Source organism: Nesoenas mayeri (genome assembly GCF_963082525.1).
Source record: "Nesoenas mayeri genome assembly, chromosome: 21".
Classification (NCBI taxonomy): Eukaryota; Metazoa; Chordata; class Aves; order Columbiformes; family Columbidae; genus Nesoenas; species Nesoenas mayeri.
Window position 1 is genome coordinate 2,349,294 of NC_137571.1, and position 17,570 is coordinate 2,366,863.

At 55.6% G+C, this 17,570-nt stretch overlaps 2 protein-coding genes and 1 long non-coding RNA gene across 6 annotated transcripts in view; all 3 read right to left on the reverse strand.

The window, feature by feature from the left end:
* Positions 1 to 1,910: 1,910 nt before the first annotated feature.
* RCC1 (regulator of chromosome condensation 1) lies at positions 1,911 to 8,725 on the reverse strand. Of its 2 annotated transcripts, none has more exons than XM_080357792.1 (10): positions 8,697 to 8,725; positions 8,016 to 8,101; positions 7,199 to 7,386; positions 6,756 to 6,935; positions 6,576 to 6,672; positions 5,929 to 6,051; positions 5,574 to 5,729; positions 5,180 to 5,299; positions 4,418 to 4,570; positions 1,911 to 3,096 (listed from the first exon to the last, which is right to left on the reverse strand). In XM_080357792.1, exons 2-10 carry the CDS (start codon positions 8,089 to 8,091, stop codon positions 2,921 to 2,923), a joined length of 1,269 nt encoding a protein of 422 aa, XP_080213918.1. In that variant the 5' UTR covers positions 8,092 to 8,101; positions 8,697 to 8,725; the 3' UTR covers positions 1,911 to 2,920. The 2 variants fall into 2 exon arrangements, with proteins under 2 accessions (XP_080213918.1, XP_080213919.1); XM_080357793.1 differs by lacking the exon at positions 8,697 to 8,725 and adding an exon at positions 8,184 to 8,298.
* A 1,707-nt stretch (positions 8,726 to 10,432) lies between these two features.
* Positions 10,433 to 12,132, reverse strand: LOC308048328. The gene is made up of 4 exons (XR_013923115.1): positions 12,111 to 12,132; positions 11,820 to 11,868; positions 11,370 to 11,410; positions 10,433 to 10,743 (listed from the first exon to the last, which is right to left on the reverse strand). It is a non-coding gene; the product is annotated as an uncharacterized lncRNA (long non-coding RNA).
* A 299-nt stretch (positions 12,133 to 12,431) lies between these two features.
* PHACTR4 (phosphatase and actin regulator 4) overlaps positions 12,432 to 17,570 on the reverse strand; it is a 67,552-nt gene continuing 62,413 nt past the window's right edge. For 2 of the 3 annotated variants that reach the window (XM_080357615.1, XM_080357616.1), the window contains 6 exons: positions 17,253 to 17,403; positions 16,592 to 16,647; positions 15,640 to 15,701; positions 14,746 to 14,883; positions 14,274 to 14,350; positions 12,432 to 13,681 (listed from right to left, as the gene is read on the reverse strand). In XM_080357615.1, coding sequence (XP_080213741.1) covers positions 13,666 to 13,681; positions 14,274 to 14,350; positions 14,746 to 14,883; positions 15,640 to 15,701; positions 16,592 to 16,647; positions 17,253 to 17,403 — 500 coding nt within the window. In that variant the 3' untranslated portion in view covers positions 12,432 to 13,665. Of the gene's footprint in view, positions 13,682 to 14,273; positions 14,351 to 14,745; positions 14,884 to 15,639; positions 15,702 to 16,591; positions 16,721 to 17,252; positions 17,404 to 17,570 lie in introns of those variants that run through there. The other variant, XM_080357617.1, reaches the window with a different exon arrangement.

Below are 17,570 nucleotides of genomic sequence, written 5' to 3' on the forward strand. Positions count from 1 at the left end.
ACCAAACTCACCTCCATTTGCAGGCCCATCATTACAGGCTGGTTAATTAGCTGCTTCCCAGGCAAAACCACCCGGCCCTGCCAGCGGGCGACCGGGTGATAATTAAACCTCATTTCCTCTCTGAGGCAGGAAAAAGCGGCCGAGAAATCCACTCAGTACCCCCAAACCCTCTTGAGGACGCAGCTCCCTCCTGGTACCCCTGCACAGGCAGGTTTATCTGCATCCCAAGAAGCATCATGTGAAAGAACAACCAAAATCCCACCCCACCCATCGATCAAACGCCACACAAAGTGCTTTTATCCCAGAGACGAAAGAGCCTCATGACACCAGAGCTCGTCCCCCGCGATGCGAAGCCCCAAATCCCACGTTTCTATCTTTTTTTGTCTGGAAATTAAAAGCCTTTTGCACACTTTGAACAGCACCGGATGGGGACGGGGAGCGCGGGATGGGGTGATGGAAATGGGTCTGGCTGTGGAGCCTCCACCCGGGGACCCCCAGACCCAGCGCAGGACCCCAGTTCCTCCTCCTCCTCCCCAGAACGCCAGCGCGGAACCTCGTTAATGAGACATTTCCCTTTTCTCAATTAAGCCGTTTCCCTTCGCCCAACCTGTGCGGGGGCTCGTCCTCCCCCCATTTCCAGCAGCTTCCCACTGAAGTGCCGCTGCAGCTCCCAAGACAACGCGGCTGATTCACCAGCTCTGAATATCTTAAACTATTGTTCTCCCCAGCCCTGTTTTTCCCTCTGTCTTGAAAATACCAACGGGCTCCTGCTCCCCAAGGGGATGTTTCCACTTCCCAGCAGCAGGACCAGCCCCACAGGGACGATCCCACCCCATTCCATCCCATCCCACTCCATCCCATTCCACCCCATCACTCCCCATCCCATCCCATCCTACCTCATTCCATCCCATCCCACCTCATCACTGCCCATCCCATTCCACCCCATCACTCTCCATCCCATCCCATTCCACCCCATCACTCCCCATCCCATCCCACCCCGTTCCATCCCATCCCATTCCATCCCATCCCATTCCACCCAATCACTCTCCATCCCATCCCATCCCACCCCATCCCATTCCACCCCATCCCACCCCATTCCATCCCATCCCATCCCTCCCTATCCCATCCCGTCCCATCCCATCCCACCCCATCCCATTCCATCCCATCCCATTCCATCCCATCCCACCCCATCCCTCTCCATCCCATCCCACCCCATCCCTCTCCATTCCATCCCTTCCCACCCCATCCTACCCCATCCATCCCACCCCATCCCATTCCACCCCATTTGGGAACGATTGGGGTTTTGTCCCCAGCTGCAGATGGAGGGAATTGCCAAAACGTGGGGGGTGGATGCAAAAACCTGCCTGAGCAAAGGGGATGAGCAGCCACTGGGAGCACTGGGAGGGGAAGCCCCTGGGGACAGCTTGTCCCCTTGCAGCAGCTTTTCTTGGCTCAGTTTTGCATAATCAAACGTTTCTGCCCCAAACTGATGGTGAGAGAGAAGCGGGAGTGGAGCCGGACCCAGTGGACCCACCCAAATACACCAAGAATCGGGGTCCCACGGGGACAGGGAGGGTTCCATCCCCATGTCCCCAAGTCCCGTTGTCCCTTCTCCTGCTGCCATCCCGTGGCCACGTCCCACAACTGCACACGGGCACCGGGGAGCGGTTCCAGAGGATGTCAGTACAGTGACAGGCACTTTATATAGAAAAATAAACCACGGTGTCCCCAGTGTGTCCCCACGCCCGCTGAGCCTTGGCCTGGGGACACCTCAGTGCAGGTGGCAAAGCTTGGGGACAAGAATGTCACAGGGTTTGTGGAGAGGGGTGGCAGGAGGGGACAGGGGGCTGCCCACCCCTCCCCTCCCCAGCGCAACCCGGCCTTTATCAAAACTCCGTTTATTCCAAATATTAAAAGATTACAGTTTTTTTTCCTCTCTTCCTCAATGAATCAACCAAAATACTTTATATTTTCTTTAGAAAACAATTTCAGCCTATGAGGAGCCAATCCCAACCCGCCCCGCACACACCCCGGCTGCTCCTATTGCTATAGCTTAACGTATAAAATGTAACCTTTGCACACCCCTTCTCAGTCCGGGTACCCGGGGGGGCAGCACGGAGAGAGAAGATGGGGCAAGGCCGGGCCCAGCAAGGGAGACCAGTTAGACAGAGACCAGTTAAAACAGAGACCAGCTGGACCGAGACCAGTGGTCTGGGTTCTGTCTTCTCAGCAAGGCCCCACCAGCAAATGAAGCTCCTTCCTCGGCAAAGAGAACAAGAATTAAAATGACAAGTTCCCACCCGTGGGCTGGATTTTGTTGGGTCTCTGGAGGCGGCTGATCCAGGGGGGGACCCCGGCTGCCCCGTGATGGTGACGGGTGGGAGCAGGAGCCCCTTCCAGCAGCCGCAGCGCTGGGCAGCGCAGGGACCGTCCGGCATTTCCCCAGCTCGAGCGCTGGGTGCGGGAGCAGAACCCCCGGAGCGGTGCCGGGAGCCGCCGGGTTTGGCGGGCGGCAGGAGACAAGTCTGAGGTGGTGAAGACTTTAGGCCAAGGAGCACCCAGAGCTGGGGAACGCGGGCAGCTCAGAAAGGCCAGTGCCCAAACCTGCTTGTGCAGCGAAGAAAGGACCTCGGCTTTGCCAGGCAAGGAAACATGAAACAGAAATGAGAAGTGGAAAAGCCATCCAGCCACAGCGCTGAGATCAGTTTGGGACCAAGCGGGAGGTGACAGAGCCCCGGGCACTGCGGGCGGACAGACAGACGCTCGCAGGGAAAAACTGAGCATCCCTGAAGCGCTGCGGGGCCTCCCGCCCTCCCCAGCACCGCTGGTGGGAGACCAGAGCAGGAAACCAGTGGCCAGAGCCGGGTGAAGGTGGGGGGTGTGTGCGGGTCCCGCTGGGCTCGGCTGCCGTGTCACTTCATCAACTCTGCTCCTTGTCCCTGACCAGCAGCACCGTGTGTTGGCCGCCGCTGGACACGGCCAGGACTGCCCGGTTCTCCAGCTGCTTCCCCGTCATCTCCACGGGGCTCCAGACATCGTCCTCCTCCCCCGTGCTCAGCTGGTAGTTGGTGCCCATGCCCCAGGCAAACGCTCGACCTGCAAGGGAGGGAAACGCAATTTTTGGCTTCCAGGTGGGACAGGATGAGGTGGGAAGAGGACCCAGCACCCAAATCTGAGGAGACTTCACACCCAGACAAGGGGGGTGAGTGATGGTTGCGAGACGCAGGCAAGGGGATGAGCAGCAGTGCCTGGCAACTCACAGAGGTGTTTTATAGAATCACAGGATGGTTTGGGTTGAAGGGACCTCCCCAGCCCCCCAGTGCCCCCCTGCCATGACAGGGACATCTGCACCAGCTCAGGGTGCTCAGAGCCCCGTCCAGCCTGGCCTGGGATGTCTCAGGGATGGTTCATCCACCACCTCTCTGGCCAACCTGGGCCAGGCTCTCACCACCCTCAGGGCAACAATTCCTTCTTCATGTCCAGCCTGAATCTCCCTCCTTTAGTTTAAACCATCACCCCTTGTCCTGTCACAACAGACCCTGCTCAAAAGTCTGTCCCCATCTTTCTCAACACCCATTTGAGTACGGAAAGGCCGCAATAAGATCATCACACAGCCAAGGCAGTTCTACCCCAAGGAGCAACACAAATCCTCCCACTCCCTGCAAACCCCCTTCCCACAGCCAGGGGCTGCAGGTGTCACCAGAGCACGGGGCTCTTGAGCAGCGAAGGACCTGTGGGAAAATGACCCCCTCCTGGTCAACACTCCCTTACAAATAGAATCCCAGAATGTGAGGGGTTGAAGGGCCCTGGAAAGCTCATCCAGTGCAATCCCCCCATGGAGCAGGAACACCCAGATGAGGTTACACAGGAAGGTGTCCAGGCGGGTTGGAATGTCTGCACAGAAGGAGACTCCACAACCCCCCTGGGCAGCCTGGGCCAGGCTCTGCCACCCACACCGGGAACAAGTTTCTTCTCATATACAAGTGGAACCTCCTGTGTTCTAGTTTGCACCCATTGCCCCTTGTCCTGTCCCTGGTTGTCACCAGCAGAGCCTGGCTCCATCCTCCTGACACTGCCCCTTTCCATATTGATCCTCAGGAATGAGTCCCCCCTCAGTGTCCTCTTGTCCAGCTCCAGAGCCCCAGCTCCCTCAGCCTTTCCTCATACGGGAGATGCTCCACTCCCTTCAGCATCTTGGTGGCTGCGCTGGACTCTCTCCAGCAGTTCCCTGTCAAAACCTCACTGTCAAGGCCCTACGGAAATACCTGAGCAGCTGCTGCCCACGTGCCCGGGTGCTCCATGAGCGCCAGGACCTGCTCCAGTCCCGATGGACCCAGGGGGGCCAGGACGGACGGATGAGGGGTGGGGAGGCTACGCAGGGTGACGTTGCGCAGCCCACGGGGGTCTCTGCACTCACCGTCGCTGCTGACCGCGTAGCCGACTGACGCTCCACACGCCACAGAGGAGATGCGGGGCAGCTCAGGGATGACGGTGGGTGTGCTCTTCTCCTCCACCCCCGTGCCCAGGCCCAGCCGGCCGTACTCAGCCCTCCCCAGGCTGTAGGCTTTACCTGGGGCACAAAAAGATGTGCAGAGAGGTGACTCAAGGGAGAAAAGCTCACAGCACGTCATAACCAAATCTCCTCCTCCTGTCCCAAATCCCAGAGGAGCATCCCTGCTCCCTACAAAGCCCATCGGCACACCCCAGATCCTGATCAGGGGCTGCGGGGTGGGACAGAGACCCCTGGGCTCCCTAAAATCAGTGGGGTGGGCGGGTGTCTGGAGCCAGAGCAGAGTTCAGCAGTGACTGCAGGTTGCTGTGATCCTCCCTAAATTCACCCTCATTGCCTTGAACACTGAAGACTTAGAATCGCAGAATCATGGAATGTCCTGAGCTGGAAGGACCTACAGGATCAGAGTCCAACTGCTGTCCCTGCACAGGACACCCCACAGCTCACCCCGTGTGGCTGAGGACGGTGTCCAGTCTCTTCTCGAGCACTGTCAGGCTGGGGCTGTGACCCCTCCCTGGGAGCCTGTTCAGTGTCCAGCACCTCTGGGGAAGAACCTTTTCCCCATGTCCCACTGACCCTCCCCTGACGTGCTTCAGCACGTCACCCTCACCCCAACACCCCCCGTCCCAATCTGTGCAACTCCCGGCCCCCCGCGACGCCGACACTCACCCTCCGAGTCGACGCACACCGTGTGGTGCTGCCCGCCGGAGAACCCGACCCAGGACTTGGTGGAGTTCTTGAAGCACGTCAGGTTCTGCGGGGAGAAGCAGGGCTCGGTGTCCTGGGTCCCTGCGGGGCGGGACGCACAAACCCAGGCAGGTCAGGTCCGCGGGCAGGGACAGCCCCAAAAATTAATGCAGCCCCCAAAGCCCCGAAAATCCAATTTCTTCTCAAGCCCACCAGCTGCAGGGGCTGAGACCTAAACCCTTGAACCCCCAACCCCAGTTTCCACGCCCGGTGTGTCCGGCAGCTGTTTGGCATTCAAGCCAGAGCAGCACAAGACAGGGGAATCTACAGCCAGACCAGAGCAAGCAGATCCTGGGGGGTGTTAAGTGAAGCTCACCCAGCTGGTGGTAGTTGGAGAGGCCGAAGCCGTAGATGTGTCCCTCCTGCGTGACGGCAAAGGTGAAGTAAGCCCCGCAAAAGGCATCCTGGAAGCGCATTTTGCCTCTGTTGCCTTTGCCCCTGACAGGGACGCGCTGGGGGACCAGCAGGTACTCTGGGGGCAGGAGACACAGGCGTCATACAAGGTCTAGTGATTTACACCCTTAGATCCAGCTCGCTGAATCCACACAACCCATTTACACACGAGCTCTTGAGCAGCAGGGGAAGAGACTGGGTCTCCTTGCTCCCCTGCAAAGTGCGCACTGGGGTTAAGGACACAGCTCCCTCCGCCTCCGAGCACGGCAACAACTCACGCAGCCCTCTCCTTCCTCCTCGGTCAGCGAAGAATGCCGGCACCCTCCCCAGCTGGCCCTGCTCGCCGCAGCCGCACGTCAAGAGGTCGCCGTCCACCGTCAGCATCACTAAATGGTCGTTCCCTGGGAGGAGATGGGGAGAAGAGTGAAGCTGGAGTCACGTTCCAGATCCCCCAGCTAGACCCAGGGGCTGAGATCCCACAGGTAAAGCCCACCTGTCCCAGGTTTTTAGAATTCAGTGGGTTTGCTGCACTGGATACCCTGACAGCCGCTTCTGGCACAACTTAAACCACCAGGATTTCCCTCTTCCTGATCCCAGTTTCCCACCTGAAACTCCAAAGACATTTCTCTGGGAAGGTTTAGGGGCACAGGTCACCCACAACCTCACCTGGGCCCTGGTTACGTTCCTGGGCTGCTTTGCTCAGTTTGGGATGAACACCTTGACCCCCCAGGGCCATGCTCAGGGCACTCTTGTGAGGCACTTCACATCACATTGGGGCAAATATGAACAATATTTAAAAGAGATACAAGGTCTGTTCTCTGAAGAGCCAGAGGAGAGCAGCCAAGAGAGATGAATACGGACCTCCTGGACCTTCACCTCCTCCTCAGGGTTCCAACAGCCTCGTGCACCCCAGGGCCTGGCTCACCTGAGACAATTTTAACGACGGGCGCTCCAAGCTGGAGCTGCACAGGAACGGAGCTCGGCTTCATGGGCTCCAGCAAACCGATCACCCCGTTGTTATCCTGGGTGGAGAGACATGTGGGGACGTGAGTCACAGAAACCGCGACCGCCAACAGACCTTCCAGCGCCCGAGGAACCACCGTACCCGGAAAGAGCCCCAGACGAAAACCCTGCCGTCCTCTGTGAGCGCGGCCGTGTGACTGTCCCCCGCAGAGACCTGCACCACCTTCTCCTCCAGCTCCACCAGCCCCGGCGTGGTCTCTGAGCCGTCTGCTGAGGTGTCGCGCCCAAGAGCGCCCTCGTCATTGCAGCCGAAGGTGTAGATCTGCAGACAGAGAGCAAGAGGGTCAGGATGGGATCTGAAGGGGCAACAGGTTGAGTATGAAGCCAGGGGACAGAGAATCTCCAGGCTGAACTATCCTTTCGACCCCTAAATTGTTGGGGTCCACGGGATGGAGACCACACTCATTCCCAGAGCTGGAGCGAGCTGCAGGTCTGGGCAGAGCAAGGTCCAATTCTGATCCCCTGTCCCAGAGCTGGCCCGGCCCTCCCGCTCCCCCCGCTGCTGTTCCCCCCCACCACACTCACTTTTCCCATCTGGCTGAGGCACACGGTGTGCATCCCTCCAGCCTCCGCCTGCACTATCATCTCTGGCAGCGGCACCAGGGCTGGTTTCTTCCTCTCCATCACGTTCACGCCCAGGCCCAGCTGGCCAACATCCCCCTGCCCCAGCGTCAGCACCAGCCCCGGCTGCGTCCGGTGGGACGGGTGGCAAACTGTGGAGAAAGAGGGAGATCACAGTTTGGGTTGGAGGGACCTCCCCAGCCCCCCAGTGCCCCCCCTGCCATGACAGGGACATCTGCACCAGCTCAGGGTGCTCAGACCCCGTCCAGCCTGGCCTGGGGTGTCTCCAGGGATGGTTCATCCACCACCTCTCTGGCCAACCTGGGCCAGGCTCTCACCACCCTCAGGGCAACAATTTCCTCATGTCCAGCCTGAATCTCCCTCCATTAGTTTAAACCATCACCCCTTGTCCTATCGCAACAGCCCCTGCTCAAAAGTCTGTCCCATCTTTCTTATCGTCCCCTTTTAAGTCCAGAAAGGCCGCACTAAGGTCTCCCCGGAGCTTCTCTTGTCCAGCTGAACACCCCAACTCTCAGCCTGTCCCCAGCAGAGCTGTTCCAGCCTCAGGTCATTCCTGGGGCTCCTCTGGCCCCTCTCCAGCAGCTCCATGTGTGTCCTGTGCTGAGGACCCAGAGCTGGCCCAGCTCCACAGGGGGGTCTCACAGAGCGGGGAGAGGGGAACGAACACCACACAGAACACGCGGGGAACGGCCGCTGTGTCAAAGCTGGTCCCTGGCAACCGGCAGGGAAAACTCCCAGGGATTTTTTAATGATTTTTTACCTTTAATCTTCTTCCTCCCAGGCGACTCCTCCTCCTCGGGCACTTGGCTCTTCTTGGCCGAGCGTTTCCCCGGCATAGTGTCAGACCTGAGCACCAGACACCCCGTCAGGGGCACCCACGGGCTGCGGGGGCTCCCCCCTGTCCCCCATCCCCCATCCCCTCAGACACCTGCGGGCCGGCGGCTGAATTCTGATTTAAGCACCGATCCCCACTCCCACTTGGGCTAAATGGCGGGTTTTTTTCCTGGCGTGTCTCACGCACGGTCCCCGCAGCCGTGACAAACCCACGGCGGGTGTCGGCGGCCCCGGGGGGACACCTGGTGGCGCGGGGGGGATCCCAGACCCCTCCAACACTGACTCCCTCCGTGTCCCGCGCCCCACGCAGGAACACGGCCCCGCGGCGGGGGGGGGAGGGGAGGCACCCCCAGACCTGCCCCCGGGCCGCTCTCCCCCCAGCCCGTTCCCGCTGTTTGAATTCCCCGCGCCGCCCCCCCCGCCCCACGTGTGCCCGCGCAGGCCCCGCGGCCCGGCCCGGCCTGTCCTCCCGCCGGCCGCCGCTCGCCGCGGCAGGGACACACTGAGGGGGGCCCGGGGTCCAGCGGGAACCCCCCGCTTCTCCTCCATCCCCTTCTCCTCCGCCCCCTCCTCTCCCCCCCGCCTCCCGGCCGCCCCGCGCTCCCACCTCCGCTCCGCGCCGGCCGCGCTCCGCGCTCCCGCACTGCGCATGCGCGGGGAAGCGCCGCCGCGGCACAGCGCCCCCTGCCGGCCCGGAGGCGCCACCGGCGCTTGAGCAGCGCCCTGATTTCCGAGGTGCGGGGATATCACGCCAATAATTCAATGTTTTCCCCTTGGGAGTAGTTACGCGCTTCTCTTAACAGTTTATACTTTAAATAAGCTTGAGGTATTTTAGTGGCTTATGGAAACTGAATCAGGTGGGCTTAAAGTATCACAGCACCCAGAATGCGAGGGGTTGAAGGGCCCTGGAAAGCTCACCCAGTGCAATCCCCCCCATGGAGCAGGAACACCCAGATGAGGTTACACAGGAAGGTGTCCAGGCGGGTTGGAATGTCTGCACAGAAGGAGACTCCACAACCCCCTGGGCAGCCTGGGCCAGGCTCTGACACCCTCACCCCAACAAGTTGCTTCTCATCTTTAAGCAGAACCTCCCGTGTTCCAGTTTGCACCCATTGCCCCTTGTCCTGTCCCTGGTTGTCACCAGCAGAGCCTGGCTCCATCCTCCTGACACTGCCCCTTTCCATATTGATCCCCAGGAATGAGTCACCCCTGTCTCCTCTAAGCTAAAGTAACTCAGGACCAGGTCTGTGCTCTGTAGCCAGGATCACAGCCAAGATATCACCTGACAGAGGGTGTTCTTGAGCTGTTTCACAGAAAACAGACTTATGTCCTGTTCAATTAGTTTGTATAAAAGCAACAAGTTCAGTAACGCACCCCCTGCGGTACCAGGAGTCAGCCCAAATCCTGCCAGTTAACTCAGAGCCAGCTGACGTCACACCGCCAATTTTTAAAAGCTTTTAGGGCCATATTTTGAAGCATTTTGAGTGTAGCAGGGGTACTCATGACGTCCTTTGCTGGTGGAAATAACCACTGCATGAGTTGAAACCTCAACCGGACTGTTCCATAGGTCACACATGGCCAGTACCAACAGGCCGCCCAGTGCTCAATTGGTACTTTGTCAATTGTAAGGTGTGGAACTAGACCCAATCAATTTATTTTTGACAGTTTGTGCCAAATGTTCCAAATTCCAGATTCTGTTTATGTGGAAGCAGCATAATGTGTCACCACAGATTCCTCCTTACAGCTGGATTCCTGAGTCCAGTTACTGGAGCTTTAGAAGCTTATGGTCCTGATAATTATCTGGAGACAAAGCCAAAGGCTTGGCACACTTGGATTTCCCCGAGGGGTTGCAGATTGTTGAGGCCACACACAGACCACTCCACCTTTTCTAGGATTCCACTGCCAAATGGAAAGTCCTGCTTTATTCTTGAGCAGGAACAGGAGGACCAACCTTTTCCCTCTGGGTGTCAGGTGGGGCCAGGGCAGGATATCCAGCCACCTGGTCACTCATTAAACTTTGGGTTTTAACTATTTAAGCACAACCTCCACAGAAGCTGTTGATCACATCAATTTTATTCCCTTTTTGCAGGGGAGCAGGCTTGCCCCACCCTCAGAGCAACAAAACTGGGGTACAAACTACATTATCTGCTCTGGGTTGCTTTTAATAGGTCAAACCACCATGAAATGATGTAAAACTAAAGATACCTCTTACTCCTAATCCAGCTCAGTTAATAACATGGATTCAAGTGGGTTTCTGCACCTTTCACCACACTCCACAGGACACATTTAACAGGAATCCCATTTATGCCACCAAGAAAGAGGCACCAACAAAAGTGTCTGGAATTTCTTCCACATTCCAGGACTGATTGAGCAAACGCACACAAAGAAATGTACACCAAGCAAAAAAAAAATGGAAGTCAGCTTTATTTAGTTCTCTACTGCAGTTACATACAGGTTTACAACGCATCAGTACTTGAAATATCTTGTGCTTCCAGCCCCATCTGGTTTCTGTGGCTACATTCATTACACACACGGCATGAATGGAGCCTTAGCTACCACCTTTATTATTCAGGCTGGGACTTGCACTATACTCACCCTCCTCCACTAAACACGTGGACTTTCTCCTGTTGTTTGCATCTCATCACCATCAGCGACTGCAAAAAGTTAGAAAAAAAGATAAAATAAGCTTACTACTTGGTAAGAAACACACACTCTATTGGCTATGGGATTATCACACAAAGCCCAGGCACATGTTCCTAGACCTAAGCAAGCTCAACATGTGCTGACCACGTGCCTTCCCATTATCCCAGAACTCCACCACCCACGTTAGTTAATAAGACATTTAAAAAGCCCCCCAAGATCCATTAATATGAAATAATGGTTGATTACAGGGGCTTAAGCCAGGACCTTCATGGCTTTCCACGAGGTTTGCATCTGCTTTTTAATAAATTCCTACATTGCAAAAATAAGGCTTAAAGCTAATTGACCAAATAGTGTTCACCTTTACTTCAGCAAGGATTGTCCCCCCACCCACCTTAAAAATATAATCAGCCTCTTTCCCTCATCCATCTAAAGCCCAACAAAATCTTAGCAGCTAGGGAAAGCCTAAGGTAAGCTTTCACTGTTAAGCAAGACCTACAAAGTTTTCAAAGGTCTTAAAGCTGATCTGGTTCAGTTTCCCTAAGCCCCTTAGGAACGGCTCAGGCTTATTTAAACTTAAAGAGAAGCGTGTAACTACACTCAGTCAACGATATTGCATTATTTATACAATATTACTTGCCTTGAAATCCAGTGCTCCACTTCATCTTCTCATATTTAGGACTGGAAATAAAAAATGGTATTGTAAGTGACTGCTCAAGGGTTTTTTTTCTTTTCCGTTCCCTCCACAGCCGCACAAACTAGTGCATCCCCCCCATGACACCCCAAAAGGCGTTTTGGGTGGTAAAGCTGTTTCCTGCATGGTTTATCTCCTCCGTCACGGCCCGGGGGCTCGGAGAAGCAGTAGGAATATGCAGGCTGCAGACTCGAGGCCCGGCTTGTTCTCCAACGTCGTGGAAAAGGACCGTACGTCACGGGCCCGAGGGCCTACGCTCCCGTGCGCCACACGGGCAGAGCCGAGAGAGAGCGACTTCTCCGGATGCCCACGTTGGGTCTGAGGCTTTAAAGCACCTTCACCCCCAGCCCCCACGCGAGCCCAGCCCGCAGAGGTGACCCCACGGGTGATACTCACAGCAGGAGCGAGCTGGAGGCGGCTGGGGTGGGGAAGGCGGCAGTGCAACCTGAGGAGAGGAAAGGAGAAGGCGGTGAGGAGCGGCTGAGGGCAGCCCGGCCTAAACATCCCCTCATGAGCGCCGAGCGGAGACCGCTCACTCACAGCCCACTAGCACGGGCACAGGCACGCAGCACCCCTGCATCCGGCCTTCCACGGCCCGAGGGACCCAACGCTTCCAACCCGAGGAAAGGGAATTAAAGAAGGGGAAGAAGGCGAGGGCCGCGGCCTCATCAGCAGAACCAGACTCACCTCATGCCGCCGCCGCTCCCGACGAAGAAAGAGACCGAGCCCGCCCGCGCCGCGCTATTTATAGGGCGGGAGGGGCGGGGCCAGAAAGGCGCATGCGCCGTGCTAAGGGAGGCGTGGCTAACAGCGCGTGCGCAGTGAGGGCACGGGGCGGGGAGTCGGCGCTGCGCGCTGTGGGGGCGGCGGTTGGCGCATGCGCGGTGGGAAAGGCGGGAAGGGCGGGCAGGCGGGGCGCTTCTCATCAGGTAAAACACAACCACAAAAAGCCCTTAAAAAAACAAACTCCTAAAATACTTTTATTCAATAATTAAAATCTGTTGCTGAGGAGGCCGATATACAATGCAATGATTTAGTCTACAGGCGTACTGTACAGGGAAGCCGTGAGGGAAGAGCCCCCGGCGCCATGTCCGCCGGCCCTGAGGGGGGCGCGGTGGGGACAGGGACACCCCGCCAGGGCCACCCCGACCGCGGGACCTCCCCCTTCCCACAACACTCCCTTCTTCACATTAAGTGGCACCTCACACATGGGTTGGTTTTGTGCATGATACAGCAGTGGCCGATACCGGGTTATTTTTAAAAAATATCCACATTTAGGAAGAACAATGTGAGATCATTCTCAGAAGAGAAAGAATATCTTGTTAAGGTCACTTTTAAAACCTTTTCTTCCCCTCCCTTCCACCCACACAGTGAAATTATCAAGTTTCCAGTAGGTTTAGCTGTAAAAATGAGAAAAGGCAAGTTTCAACCTGATTTGGGAGAGTAAAAAACATCCGTGAGGAAGCCACAATAAAGAGAACTGACTGCTCTCACAGCTCCCCCAGTTAAAAAGGCAACAGTCATTTCCTGGTTCTGTAATGTAAGCCTAGATATCATCGGTTAACGTCACAGCGAGTGTGAGAGAACGGGCAGGGAATGTTTTATACACTTGTGGGTTTTGTTTCTCCTTTTTTCTTTTTACAAAAAAGATGCAGCATATGTTAATATCTATACAATTCCCTTCCAGGACAAACAAACCGTTGGTCAGTAGTGATTCAGGACATTAAGGACATGACGGAGACGCAAGCAAAACCAAGAAAGAAACAGAATTACGAGTGACAATGCCGGTTGTCTGCCAGGTCTGTACACACCGAATATACACACGTGCTGCCGCGCACACCCCCGCTCTCAGTTTTCCTGGTGAGGAGGAGGAAATGAAGGAGTTTCGGCCCCAAAAGGAGTATTTACAGCTGAAAACTGGGCCTGTCCGGGCTGAGAAAAGGATCCGGGGAAGGAAATGTTCATTCCCATGTGCGCGGTCTCCTGGCAGAGGCAAATTGCTGAGCCGCGCGAGGTAATTCATAGTGTTCGGTTCCAGCCTGATGGCACTCGAGACGTGTTTGTTCCAGTGAAATGCTACATTCAGACAGGGTTCTCCTTCCCTGGCTGAAAGCCCTTTTTCTGGATATGTTTTTGAAGGCAAAGCTTGGAAGAGCCGAGGTTGCACCCTCGCTGTATTGCCTCGGAGAGGGACGCAGAGAGCTCCCAGTCCTCTCGGGTCTCTTGCTCCCTTCTTGGAAGATTATGGTCGATGGTACCTAAAAGCCAAGTGGAAAAATCAGAGTTTCGTCCTTGGAGCTCAGGTTAAATGGTGACTGAGGCACTACAAATGGCCAAAGAGAGTAAACTGAATTATCTCTGAACTCTCAGCGCTGATAAAAGCTGTTAACGCCACATGATCTCACCTCTGCCTTAGTCAATCTTGTGCTCTACAAACACTTGGCCACACAGAGCGACTGTTTGGGGAAAAGAATCACTTGGGCCATGACCCACAGGCTGCTTCACAGATAATACCCGAGGTAACTACCACAGTGTTTTATGGCTGTGGCTTCTGCTGAATGTCCCTGTGCCCAGGAAAGGACATTCCAGCTACACGGTGACACCGGTGTCATGCACATCTCCAACCAGCCACTGGTCACTTTGAGTCTCCAGGAATGAAGCCCCAGTTTAGGGAAGAACAACCTCATTTATGTCTCCTCCTTCTCCAGTCCCCAACACTGCTAAGGCAGAAAGGGACATTAAATCTCCAACTGCCGTACAGATATTTTTTGTAAGGCTTTAATATTTTGCCTCTCAGCACCACGGCTCTCCCAGCAAGACTGAAACTCTGAGGGATGTGTTCCCACTCACCTCGTGAACTGCTTGCTGTCCTCATGGACTTCCATTTCACAGCTCTTGAACTCGTTGAGCTCCTTCCGGATGGCAGCCTGCACAAGGAGAGAGATCTTTTGTTGTCTCTGGCTAAGGCATTTATATATATATATAAAAATATATATATAACAAGTGCCAGGAGCAGAGGAAATGGCCTCAAGTTGCGCCAGGGGAGGCTGAGGTTGGATTTAGGAACAATTTCTTCCCCAAAGGGCTGTGGGGCATTGGAACAGGCTGCCCAGGGCAGTGCTGGAGTCACCAGCCCTGGAGCGTTGGACAGACGGACATGAGGTTCTCGGGACAAGGGGCAGTGCTGGGGCTGGGGGAGCGGTTGGACTCAATGATCTGGAGGGGCTTTTCCAACCAAAGCGTTTCTGTGACTCAGAAATCCCTTTTGCACTGGACACCCTGAGTGAGCTCCCCACGGCTGGGGACAGGGCACTCCTGTTACCTTGTCAGCTGGTGTCAGCTTTGTCCACGGCTTATCCGCTCGCCGGTCGTAGTCTTGAGCATCTGTTACTTCCACATATTCATTAAACCTCAGGATCTTCCTGGCCTGCAGCTCTGCCACCGTAGGCCTTTGGCTAAGCTGAACACCAGCGAGAACAAAGAAAATTAGTTTGTGCCTCATCCACAAAGCAGCTCAGGACTAAGCAAAACTACCGAGCAAAACTAAAACCAGTTTCCTCACTGGGCCTGAACTAGAGATTCTACTAGTGAACAGGAAAAGCCTCTTACAGACAGTGCGATCTCGTGTGGATCACCAGGCCAGGGCAGAACCAAGGCCATGCTGCCAAGGAGAAGGAAGACACTGAGGGGTCTGGGAACAGCGAGCCCTGCGTGACACCCCTAAACCACGTCACAGCCCGTTCTGCTTCACCGACGGCAACGCTGACATTTCGTACCACAGGCCCTTGGCGAGTGTTTTTTTCCAAGGACAAGTAACTAGGATATAATAGCTAAAAGCAGCTGTTGCTTTGCTCAGCTTCTCATGCTGCTGTTAAAATCAAAATAGATTTTGGGGAGCCTGGTGTGAAAGTCGCGGCCGCTGAAGCGCTGTGTTCAATCAGCCAGGCCAGCAGCAGCAAACCTTTCAAGTGCCAGGTGCCCAGTTTAGTTCTCATCAAGCTTGTTCTGCCCGATGCCAGCTCAGATCTATCACTGACAAGCGGCACTGTTGGTGACGGTCCGCGTTCCAAAGTCACCGCAGTCAGAGGGCACTGGGGACGCTTACACAATAGCCCCGTGACCTCACCCACAGCAAGGAACCCGCGACGTGCCCGCGGCCACCACCGTCCCCGACAGCTCTGCCAGATGGCGAGCACAGCGTGGAGCCCGGCCGTACCTTTCTGGTGAGCCTGCGCTTGATCTCTCGCTTCTCAGCCTGACGGTCGGCTTCGTTTTTCGCTGCCAAGGGAAAGGGGAAAATAAAAAGAAGAAGAAAGAAATTTCCTGTAAGCACCACAGGCTTTGCGAAGTGCTTTCTGGACTGGAACAAAGGAGAGTGCGGAGCTACGTGAGATTATTTACGTATCTGAAAGCTCACTGTGGCATTTCTGCACTTATGGTCCAACTCAATGCTCTTTCTCACCAAGCACCCCCCTGAGTGACAGTGGCAATTTGGGCCTTTACACAGCACGAATGAGTCATTCCCTCGAGCCCTGGGTATGTTAAAGATTCATGGCCATATTGTCAAAAATACATCCAAGCCACTTTGCAGATTGCTCCTCCCTAAAGCTATTATACCAATAGCCTGAAGAGAATAACAGCGCAGATAAATATTTTAAATGGAAACTTCCTGGACTGACGTTTCCCGTTCCTCAAAGATGTTTATTTAAAACTTCTGCAGGGCAAGGAATGGCCAAGAGAAACACCCTTGACTGAGCGATGAGCTGCTGCTTTTTGGACCGTGCAATACAATGCTGTAATGTCTGGACCGCAAATAAAAACCCAGCCCAAACAAAAACACCTTTAACAGTCCTTGCTGTGTAACATCAGAGTCTCAACCAGCTCACAGACTCTTCCCTGAGGTGGCAGGCAGGGGACAGGCAGCCTTTCTACAACATGATGCTTTGAACTGTGTTGCTCGGCACCACTGCCAAGGTTTGGTGTATCCAGAGCTGGTTTGTGATGGTAACAAATCACCGGGAAAAAATAGCAGAACCTTTACTCCAGCAGTATAACCAAAGCACGGTTCTCCATCGCTACATTTCAAGCAGGTTCCGTGTACACCTGGACTAAAATACTAAAGGCAAACTGATTTTCTTACTTAGGACCACTAGAGAGGCGCTACTCACGTTGCAGTATGTTCCTCTGCTCCAGTTCTTCCGCTGTTGGTCTCTGACTCAGTCGCCTAAAGAAAAGGGTGACAAGTGCGCGATGTTTTATCTGGTCACTCAGCAGCAGGGGCTGGAGGGAGGATACAACTGCCTGGTCTCAGAGCACTGGAAAGCCTCCTGACACCCCCATTCACCGTGGAAATCACTGCTGCTCCGCATTGCGCTCCCTCCAACAGCTGCTCACCCGTGGCACAGGTTAGGAAAGCGCTACGGCCTCTCCAAAGCTCAGAGGCAACTCTGCAGGGAGCTCAAGCAGCCAGCAGAGCCTGGACTATCACCAGACCCAGCTTAATCCACCCCCTAACGCGCCTGCACTCAGCCTGCATCCACCCACATCTTTATTACAGCAGTAACGTTTCTGTAGTCCTTGAGATCTTCCCCTCCCCGTCCATTCAACCTCTGCAAACAGGGCCTGTCAGGGGCTACTGCTCAACTCCGGGAGGAACTTCCAACCTTTATAACCGAGGAGGAAAAGCACCACTTCACCTCCCAGCCCTGATCAGCAGCAGCGCCCAACCACCCACCGCATTCCAGCACGAGGCTTAGACGAAGGCGACAGCTTGGTCCGATCCCACCGCCCGCTCGCTGTGCCAGTAACACCCTACTCCTTTCTTCCTACCTGATCAGCGTCGTCCCGATTTGGTGCCGAATTTCGTTCCACTCCTCCTTGCTCTTCCGAGGGAACACAACCTTCTCCTCCTGCGGCGCGGCTGCGGTCCCCAGCTTCATAGCCAGCGTGTCTTTCCTCTTCACTTTGTTGGCCAGTGTGCCTGCGGGGAGGGAGACCAAGGGGATGCGACTGAAACGGCGGCGCCTGAGCGCAGCAACACCAGCCTCATGCCCCTGGCAGTTGTGCTTTCCCCGGGGCTTGTTTGCAAGTTCCCACTGCAGCTCCCGAGAGAGTCACTGCAGCGATGGCCACACGCTCCCCTAACGC